A 10,787-nucleotide genomic window follows, 5' to 3' on the forward strand; every position below is an offset into this window, starting at 1 on the left:
CGGATTTAAATCCATAGCCCTGTATCATGAGAAGCAATGTGAGGCCTTCACATTGCATCGGGGCGAGCGGGGAGAGAGTCTTAGTGGGAAGGGTTTCTTGTCTCTCTGGACTGGAGCAGGGCTGCTGTGGGGGTGAGGGGGCCTGCCGCCCACTACAGGGGGACACCGATGTGAGCTGGGCGTGAAAAACGGCGCACTGCAACTACTCCCCTAGACGGGGAGAGGGCATGTCAATTCAAACCTGTAAATAACTATGTCTTAGTCCGTTCAGGCTGCTGTAACCAACGACCATCGATCGGGCGGCTTAACAACAAAAATTGTTTCTCACAGTTCTGGAGGCTGGGAAGTCTGAGATCGAGGCACCAACAGACCTGGTGTCTGGTGAGGGGTTGTTTCCTGGTTCACAGAGGGCTGTCTTCTTGCTATAATCTCACATCGTGGAAGGGAGGAGGGTGTTCTCTGGGGCCTCTTCTTTTATAAGGGTACTAATCCCATTCACCGAGAGCTCTATCCGCGCGACCTAATCACCCCCACAGGTCCCACCTCCAAATACCATCACACTGGGTTTTAGGATTTAATGTATGAATTTGGGGGGAATACAAACATTCCAGTCTATAGCAAACTGTCTTTTAAAAACACCAAACTTCCATTGACTTGCAAAGCAATGAGTTCATAAGTATGATTTTGCTTTTTTTTTTCTTTTTAAAGATTTTATTTATTTATTTGTCACAGAGAGAGAGCACAAGCAGGGGGGACAGCAGGCAGAGAGAGGAGGAGGCTCCCCGCTGAGCAAGGAGCCTGATATGGGACTTGATCCCAGAACCTGGGATCATGACCTGAGCTGAAGGCAGATGCCCAACCGAATGAGCCACCCAGATGTCCCTTTGCTGATCTTTCTATATCAAGTTTTAATAAATCAGTTTATCATTTATCTTGCTATTGCTTCAATCAATGTAGGTTTAAAGATAAAACTAGAATGTTATAGAAACCTGTTTTGATTTCAGTAAAACTGTCTGATTTACTTTATTGTATTTTTAAGTCCCAGTCAAGGATTTTCTGCTATGATCCATGTGCTGTATTGTTTTTATACTTGGACACTGACATGCAGCTCATACTGGGAACAGAAGCAAAGGGCTATGTCATGAGCAATTTGGAGGTGAGGGATTGGTAGAGGTCATGGGCCATTGGCCTTCCTGGCCTGAGAGGTGTACACTGGAACCTGGAATGGACGTTGATCATAATAGTAACAGGATTAAGCTTTGAAGGGTGACTCTTAACAAGGCCAGCAAGAGTCACTGTTTCAGCATCCCTGCGCAATGCCTGGCAAGAGGACTGAACAAGAAGGACCTTTCAAAACCAGATTTCTTATTTTCTCCAAGTCAATAGTCCCCACACCTCTCCACCCAGGGATCTTTGCTAGAATCAAATGAATCCAGGCCCCTCTCCATCAAAGGGCTTCACCCTCCCCTGCTATTCAACCAAGCTGAGTATCATCTCCTCAGGAGTCCAAATCCCCAAACAACGTACTACCGCCCCCGCCAAACTCCTCCCTTTCCAAAGTCCTCAAGGACAAGGCCGGCGAAGGTTGGCTGATCTTAGTCTCCATTTGGTGGGAAGGAGGCAGAGGGAAAGACAGAACTCAGTTCTTCCTAAACAAATACAAATTACCCAAGCTACGGGAAAACCTAACCGAAGAAGCAAAACTTAGCTAGAAGCTCATAAAGTTGGATTCTTCATGTGGACTAGAAATACAGAATACTCATTAAATTAATCGAGAGTCAAAGCCACTCCTTGGGCAATGATTAAGCTGAGAGTCAGAGCAAGTATGGGTGGGGAGTCTAGCTCTCCAGTCTAGGCTGCTCTTGATCATCAGGGAACTTAGCCTTTCTCAAATCACCCCGTATTCTGCCACACAGTCCCTGGGTAGTGGCAAGGCAACTCCCTGCTCATGGCTGAAGCATGGGATTTCAGAACAGAGAAGAGGTTGCTTGGAAACCAAGAGAGAAAAACCAATATGAGGTGTTCATTGGCCTCCAGAAAAAAAGCCAAAAAAAAAAAAAAAGAAGCAAAAGCATTTTTTGTGGAGGCAGGTCTCATTGATTTTGTGGAATTCCCTAAAAAGGTTAAGGTCCATGAGTCTAGGATGATGGCACACAGTACTTAAAAACGATTCAGAACAAAGTACTTTTTTGGGGTGGTGGTGGTGGTTGGGGGTGGGGGTGGTGGTTGGGGGTGGGGGGGCAGTTGGAATTACCGGATGGATGTAATTATTATAAAATTATCTCATCTGGAGACAGGATGCTGCTTTTCACAGCTGCATGCCATCACTTGATGGAAAATGAAAATGTCCCTGGACCAGCATTACTTTTTCCACAGAATGAAACAGGCAAGTGATCTCCCATCAGACTTCAAAAACATAAATTAAAGAAAAAATGTATCGTTAAGATTAGCCCTTCTGGTCTCCTGAATTCCCTCAGTTGCAGAGGACATTTCCGAGTAGTTGAGAACACGGGGCCAACAGGCTCTTGCCGAGTTTCAAAACCCCAGAACAAGTAAGTCATTGCTCTCCCGTATGGAAGAGATGGAGAGGCGGTTTCTGCACAGCTTTGGTTGAAAAGACCTGTGGCAGGCCCAGAGGCAGTCCCACTGAACCCCCCGCCCCCCCCAGAACTGGTGGGGGGGAATGCAGAATATAAACATGCACCTCCTCAAACTTCACTCTCTTCTCCCCAGCTGGACACAGGTCTATCGAGAATACTCCTGGTCTACTAAGGAGACAACAGGTCACAGAAGCCACGATGACCCATGACCTCAGGTCCCCTGCCCTCACCCACAGCCAGGCACACCCAGGAAAGAACTGTCAAGGCTTGGGTTCTTTAGAAGAAAAGGTGCTTTTGCCAGCTCAAGGTGTATTATTAAGTTCCAAACTGTGCGACCCAAAGCCACACCTCCTTATAAAACGGACTTGAACCGGAAAACAAACACGCAAATCAAACATGGGACACCCAGCACTGTGTTTAACAGGGAAGATTCACCTCTAATACAAAAGGGTGTGAGAACGCAGACTTGTGACATCTGAAGTCACAGAGGACTCAGTTAGCAGAGTTAGTTAGGTGCTCTGGCAAGGACAGCCCTCCATGGGGCTGCTTATCAAAGTGGTTCCAAATCCCAAAACCTCTTCCTTTGAGTACAAAAGAGTAAGGTCTGGAATGGGGCCATGGGGCACTTTGAAAGGAAAGGGGTAGGGTGTGTGTGTGTGTGTGTAGAGGAATCCTCCATCCCCCCAAAATCAGGAGCTGGAGCTTTGCTACTGACAACCATTGCAGGGAAAAGCGAGGGGCAAGCCATCAAGATTCCGGGCAGGGGAGAAGTCCTCTTTTCCTTAGCAGATGCAGACACCTGGCCTCACCTCACCTCTCCCCAAACCTGCCAGCCTCAGTACAAACACTGCCAGCCTTACCAGAGCTCCCGCTGTCTGTGTGCCAAAGGTGGGGAGCCATTTTAGGCAACAGTCCCAGCTGCTTGCTCAGCCCGATGCTGAAGGCCAACAGCTTCTGGGGGAAGCAGCAAGTTGGGTGGGAGGGGCTTTTGCCTCTGCCTGCCCCGCTAGGTCCGTACCCTGCCCAGACCCAGAAGCCTGAGGTCTTAGGGGTTCTCTGCCGTGTAGTTTATTTTCAGGAGTGGGGCCACCCCAAAGTCAAATGTGGAGCCGCACATGCAGTGGAGTGGGTGTCCTGAAGCAGGAATCACAGAGGTGGGGTGGATCACGAGGATGCAGGAAGAGAAGGGGGGCGGAATGTGTGGAGTGTGGATGCCTGCCTACATCCCTGGTTTCAATTTCCACACTTCTTGGGGAAGGGCTCCCACCCTCTCCACTGCCTCAATCTACTTTCTCAACTGTGGCGTAACAACAGCTTGGGTTGGAAGTTTACTGTGTCTGGGGTTAGCTACTATGCCAAGGGCATCCCATACATTGTCTCGTTGAACCCATGGCAACTCTATGGGGTAGACACCAGCTCCGTCTGCTCATGGCGGCGGGGGTGCTGAATCCAGAGCCGTGCACTGACCAGTGCACAGGACTACCACAGATAGCTGAGGGCCAGGAAAACAGAAAACCCCCAAACAGAGGGACCCCACCCAGGGCAATAGAGGGAAGTGTGAGGTTAAAAGGAAAGAGACCAAGAATCGGGCCTCAGAGGTAAAGACCCAATGAAGCCAGGCTCCGAGGACAAGCCTTAGTAGCCCCTGTGCATTTCCATCTCCTGACTTGGGTTTTGGGTTGTGTGGGAAAGTGCTGTTTCTGCAGGCACTGGGGGTGGGGCTGGGCTCACAGACTGAGCAAAAGGGACCTTTGGTGACCATTTATTTCAACCCACTGGTTTTACAGATGAGCAAACTGAGGTCTGGAACACAAAAGCCACCTCCCCAAGGTGTCAAAGTGACGTAAGGACAGAGCTAGACTAATACCCAGGTCCCTGTCCAGATTTCCACTATTTTTTTGGTGGGGGGGAAGGCAGGGCGGTCTAGAGGAAAACAGAGACACAACGGAGAGCCAAGAAGTTAGCGTTGTGGGGGTGTTGGATGAACAGACTGGTAGCTGGTCTGGCTGTGAGCATCAGAGGCCCTACTCGGGGAGGGCAGGCTCAGCTGTCACCCAGGGTCCCACGGGGCTGACGCCGGGGCCCGCGCAGAGGTGTACCTTCTCCCCACCCTGATCATCCCACTGCCACTGAGGTGGGTGTCTTCTCTCTGGGTCCCTGCTAGGCCACCCCTCTCAGCATCCTTTGTTCATGAGGTGCTGGTGGCTCCTGGCCTCACAACTCCTGTCTTCCAAGGCCCACATCAGATCCCAAACGCCAAGTTTATAAATTTCTGGTCTCAAGAGAAAAAGGTAACTGGTGCTATCATAACAATCTGAGCCGTTCCCTTTAAAGGTATTTCTGAGAGCTTGCTTCTGCCCAGCTGGGCATGGCACCAGGTTGGGATGGAAAGTAGCTGCACTTTAAGCTAACCAGACCTGCCTTCAAACTTACTTCTGATGCTACACATGACCCTAGGTAAGTCACTTCACCTCTCTGGGGACTGGTTTCCTGGTCATTGGTACCATGGGGATAATGCTTCCTGCTCTGGCTTATGTCATGGGACTTGGAAAAAGCCTCTGCAGACTGTAAAACGCTGCACAAGTGGATCCTGATACTCCCTTATTCTATCATCTCTACAGGGACCTTAATACAGGACTACTGAACAATTGTTAATTCAGGAAAACGTAGCTTATTCTCCGCCCCCCCCCCCCCCCCCCCACTCATTACCAGGTCCCCTTGTTGATTTTGTGACGGAGACAGAAGAGGATGGGACTCAAGTCAGGGACCCAGGGCTTGTGGTATTGGTTTGGTCTCTGGGATCCTGGGCCATCACCCCTCTCTTGTTCTCTGATTCCTCACTGTGACTACCAGGGCTGGACTGGATGACCACTAAAGTCATTCCTAATTCTGGACCCAAATATTTCCAGATTCAGTCATGTCTGTTTCAAATGACATAGCTGACCAGCAGCGCTGGTCCAGGCAGGGGCAGCTCTGAATATGGGTGGGGTGATGGGCTGGAGACAATAAGAGACTGAGCAGATACCAGAGGAGACCTGGAGCCTCCCATCAGGCTCCTGCATGTGCCACACGGCAGAAGGGTAAGGGTGTGTGTGTGTGTGTGTGTAATGAAGGCACATGGCAGTCTGTGGTTCCTTCCTGGCCTGAAACCCTGATGCAGCCTAGGCAGATAGCTGAGGACCAAGCAACAGCCTGACAGGGGAGATTGTGCTGGGGAGGGAAGAGGAAGACTCCCCCCAAGGACAGGGGTGGGGTGGGGTGGGGCTAGCCTGCCTTCTCACATTCTTTTCTGGTGCCAGAGGTTGGTGAGGAGGAAACCAAGCCTGGGAGAGAGCTGGCTGGCTGTTGGGGGCTGGTGGGAACACCAGGAGGAAGAACTGCCCACTGCCGGGGAGGGGTCTCCCTAAAACAGGCCAAGTGTTGGGCAGGGGCACATCTATGTGCCATCCTCACTAGAACATGTGTTGGGTATGTTGACTCTTGCAAGGGCAGGTCAGTCTCTTACCTTCAGCTCCGGAGGGAGGATTAAAATCTCAAGAGGTTTGCCCCAAGGTTCGTGGGGACCCCAGTGACCAGCTCCCGGGGAGTAAGTACAGTATATTTTTTGTTACAAGGCTCTGGTGGCAAGCCTGTTTCTACAGCCATCTCTCTAGTAGTACAGGGGCTGCCTTTCCAAACCCCTTCTGTCCATCTGTGTGCAGACTCAGGACACAGACTCAGGACCCCAAGGTTCCCTATTCCTTGCTTCTTTCTGCCTCTGGGTGGTCCCTTAATCCCCCAAGAGAAGATGTGGAGGGGACATCCGCCTTTCCGCTGCCTGCCTCTGGCTTTCCATTTGCCTAAAGGCTGAGTGCGGCCAGCAGTGGGAGTCCTGCGGCTCCCGGCCCCGCCCGGCGTCCTCTCCAGGTGAACCACTCTCCGTGGCCTCGCCTAGCCACTGGGTGGGCCGGCACAGGGGTGTAGGCGAGGCGGGAGGACCCGGGCTGGCAGTGGGCGGATGGCACCTCATCTTCCCCCGGAAATGGAGAAACACAGGACTAAAAGGGCCAGCAGGCATGTGCCCCACCTCTCCCCAACTCTCCCAGAGTTCTCTCCAGTTCTGATACTTATCGCCTTTGGGAGGAAAAAAAAAATCAAGAGAAGCTAGTCTTTCAGGTAGTTTCGAGGGAGTTCCGACTTTCCCACGGCGGGCTCAGAATCAAGCCTGCAGGTACCTCGAGGGTGGAGGGGGTCTCCCACTCTCACTCAGGGACGGGGTCCCAGTCCTCCCTCCCTCTCCCTTTCCAGTGTAAAAGTGTCAACAGCTCTGGGCTGAGCTCTCCCCGCTCCACTGAAGTCCGCAAAGCGCCCGCATCCCCCCCTCCTCGCGGCCCCCGCCACTCGTGAGACCCCACCCAGATCGCGACCTGCACTGCCCGCCACAGTCCTCCTCGGCCAGGGCCTGAAGTTCCCAGAAGAGGGGTGCTCCGTTTCTCCCTGCCGCCTTCTCCTCCTTCACTCGGAGGGGCTGAGGGGAAGGGAGCAGACACGACTCCCACCCCAAACCCTCGGCGAAAAAGAGGGCCGGGGCCGGTCTCCACCCCCCAGCTCCCCACGACCCCCCGCGTCCCGCCGCCGGCTCGGCTTCGGAGGAGCCCCCTACGATCGTGCCCGCCCCGCTCGTCTCCGGCCCCGGTCGAGGAGCCAGCTGGCGGCCGCGGTGCCTCGTCTCCTCCCGCGGGGAGTCCACCCGGCGCGGGCAGTGCCAGTTACCGGCAGCCCCGACCGCAGACAGGGTCCCCGGGACGAACAGGTGGCTCCGGAGAGGAGCGCGCGGCGGCCGCGCTCACTCACCCAGAAGATGAAGTTAAATCCGAAGAGCAGGTATTTGACGCACTTGGTGCCTCCTTTGACCGGCATGGTGCGGGCTAGACTGGCCTGGGCCGGGCTGGTGTGGCAGTGGAGGACGCGCGGCCGGGACGGGGGGCACCGCACTTCAGACCGAGGCTTCGGCGGCTGCGGGTGGGCCTCCGGGCTGCACTTTTAAAAAGTGCCACTCCTTACTGCGCGCGGCGGCTGCGGTGCGCATGTGCCGCGGACCCCGCCCCCGGCCGACCCCGCCCCCGGCCGACCCCGCCCCCGGCCGACCCCGCCCCCGGCCGACCCCGCCCCCGGCCGACCCGGCCCCTGGCCCCACCTGCCCCGCCCATGCCCCGAGGCGGGCTCCAGCCCAGCTTCCGGGGGGACGCGGGGCTCAGCAGTCCTGGAGCCCGCACTCCCCTCTCCGCTCCTGCCTCCGGCACAGCCCTCTCCCCCACCGAGTTGGCTATACCCTCCTTCCCGCCGCGGACCTCCCCCTTTCCTCTCAACCGTCCTGGGATCTTTCCAGACTACCCCCTCCCCATCCCCCCGCTTCTACCTAAGAGTTCTGTGGAGGCCTTGCCCTTCAGTTCTCGCTTTGTTGATTCTGGTCTTCCTGCCTGAGCCCTCTGCTTTGGGAGACCTTTCTCGGGTCGTTGGGGGTTGGGGTCGAGTCCCCTTACTCAAGGCAGCCTGCCCGCGGAATGAGGGCTCTTCTTGCGCTGGGCTCGATTTGAAGGGAAGCTGCCTGGCTTTATTTCTCCTTGAGGCGGCTCCTTGCTCCTTCATGGAGGACACTCTGTATTTGGCATAGCTGGCAGTCCAGGTGGGAAGAGAGGTTGGAGGCTTATGGGAGTAAGTTTCAAATACGATCTCCGAACAGTAATATGGCTGAGAGTCAGGTGGTCCTGCAGTGCTTCCTGGCCTTGGGGTTAGATGCCCTGAGAGAAGACAGAGTTCGTAGCCAGGCTTCTGTTCTTGCCTCCACCTTCCCTCTTGCACTTTGACCTCCAGATGCTGAGGTCTGAGCCCCTTTCTCCTCTGCTCGACAACTTTCTGTAGCTCCCCACATGCAATGACCCAAGTTGAAAGTCCCCGTCTTGCATTCTGTTCCTCTTGTGTCTGTGCTGAACGCTGCCCTACTCAGCTCCCCACCTCCGCGTGGCCTAGCCCTGCCTTTGGCATGTGGTATGTGCCTTCTGGCTGCCTGGCCCTACCTTCTTCAGTTGTAGAAACTCCGAGTCTCCTCAAACATTCCTCTACTGTTGCTCACCAGAGAATGAGGAGATTCCCTCTTCTTTTGAAGTCCCCAAACCCCTTTGTATTTTTTTTTTTCAAAATGAAGTTTCCTTTACAAAAGCAAGAAACATCAGAAAATACCAACAAGGAAAAAAAGAACATAAGTCAAATTTCACCCACTAGAAACAGAGGGTGTTGCCCTTTGTAGCTCTTATTTTGCTGCTTATTATCACTCTCAGTTGTCTCGTTGATTCATTCAAAAACATTTTTCAGGATCTACTCATAAGGGAATCATTAGGGGCAGGAGCTGGGTGTCCCCCGGTGGAGGGATTCAGGCAGCCAGATGATGGGGGAGAGTACGGTTTGGGGATACAGAGATAGGGTTGGGGGCTGAGGGAGCTCAAAGGAGGAGCCTCTGACACAGACTGGGAAGTGATGCTGCAGAACCAAAGGAACAGTTGTTTCACAGGAGAATCAAAGTCTGGGGCCCGGAGCTGTCTGGGGTCTGGGTTGGAGCTCATAGCTGGGGGAGGTACTGGGTAGGTAAAGCTGGAGACCCAGCTGGTGAGTTGAGGGGGGGCCTCCCCTTGCTGTGTGATTTAGGTTGATGGCTACCTGTATTTTAGGCAGTTGGGTGGAGGAGGGCAGGAGGTGTAGGCAGCAAGCCCTTTGAGGATAAGGACTATTGTTTGTCTGTCCTGACCTTGGCTCAGAGCTTTTGGGGGATTATGAGGAAGGTGACAGGTGACGTGTTGTATCAGGGGCCCTGCAACTGGGTAGTATGAGGGGAGCATGGGACACAGAAGATGAGGTGAGGACATGTGGAGAGCAGTTAGGAGGCTCTAGAATAGGTCAGGTGAGAGAGAAGTGAACAAGATGGGGCGATGGGGTGTAGGCTAGACAGTGCAGCAAAACCAGAAGAGAGGACCGTGTGTGTGTGTGTGTGTGTGTGTGTATGCGTGTGTAGGCGGGAGGGGTGGGGGAGATCCCAGCCAGAATAGCTGGAGTCAGATTATGGGGAACTCCATTCACGTGTTCTAATGCTTCTTGGGAACCTACTGAGAGGAGGCACCGGAAGCAGAAAGACCAGGGCTCCCTTCAGTGTTGCATAATACCAAGAGCGGCTGAGTGGAGGAATTTTGGTAATGCTTCACCTTCGTCACTCACCCTAATCTAGTGTCCACTGAGGATGGTTGGGGCAGGGCAGTATGTGGGGGCGGTAGAAAATCAGACAATGTCCCATTGTGCCGCTCTCAGGTGGGTGTCCCCCGGTGGAGGGAGAACAGGTGGAGGGAAAGAGGATTTTATCTTTTGATATTCGTCTCTCCTCCCCTCACCCCCACCCGTTAACCAGCGCAGGTGGGAGGAGAGTTCAGTAAATATTTAAGCTTATAAGAGAAACTACTTAGGGTAATGTGCATATTGAATGAGGTAATCCCCTAGGAGGGCTAAGTACAGTGCCTGTCACACACCTGCGCCAAGAAATGTTAGCTGTTGTCACTGTTACTGTTACAGAAGCAATGGAGGGGGATATGGTGAAGCTCCAAATTACATACAATCAAAGGGGTCCTTATAATGTGAGTGTGGCGATCTGAATTCTTGGTCCGACCCTTTGGTTTATTTTGGACAAGTCCTTCCTGTCTCTGGGCGTCAAGCTCCTCACCTGTAGAATGCGCATTTTGGATTAGGAGATGGCGGGGTCCCCTCCATTCTGACAATCTATGTTGCAAAAAGCCTCTGGGCCAAAGTGTGTTTATTACAGGCAGTTAGTTCTACAGGCAACCAGGAAAGGGAGAGATGGAAAAAATATGGTTTGCTTTAGCTGGAAGGGGAAAATCTGGGTAAGCCCCTGAGTCAGAGATCACATGGAGGCAGAGACGGCTTCCAGGCTTTGTGGTGCGGGGAGTGGGGAAACTTTCCCTCCCTTGCCTCAGGGCATCCTGTTTCTGGAAAAACCTGGGTTCAGGCTGAAGGTCCACTTTGGCTTGTGTGCGCCCTCTGCTGGTAAGATTTGAACCCTCGGGGCCAGGCGAGCTACTGACCTGCCACACCCATATCCTGGGGACTGCTCCTTGCTGCCGCTCTGGGAGGCCACAGGCAGGACCCACA

The 10,787-nt window shown here is 53.5% G+C and overlaps 1 protein-coding gene across 1 annotated transcript in view; it reads right to left on the bottom strand.

The window, feature by feature from the left end:
* The window catches only part of CD9 (CD9 molecule), a 33,120-nt gene extending 25,448 nt beyond the window's left edge, over positions 1–7,672 (bottom strand). Inside the window, exon 1 of the mRNA XM_035028417.1 lies at positions 7,434–7,672. Coding sequence (XP_034884308.1) covers positions 7,434–7,499 — 66 coding nt within the window. The 5' untranslated portion in view covers positions 7,500–7,672. The remainder of the gene's footprint in view (positions 1–7,433) is intronic.
* Positions 7,673–10,787: the final 3,115 nt, after the last annotated feature.

This window comes from Mirounga leonina, unplaced genomic scaffold (assembly GCF_011800145.1).
Source record: "Mirounga leonina isolate KUSES-001 unplaced genomic scaffold, KU_Mleo_1.0 Mir_201, whole genome shotgun sequence".
NCBI lineage: Eukaryota > Metazoa > Chordata > Mammalia > Carnivora > Phocidae > Mirounga > Mirounga leonina.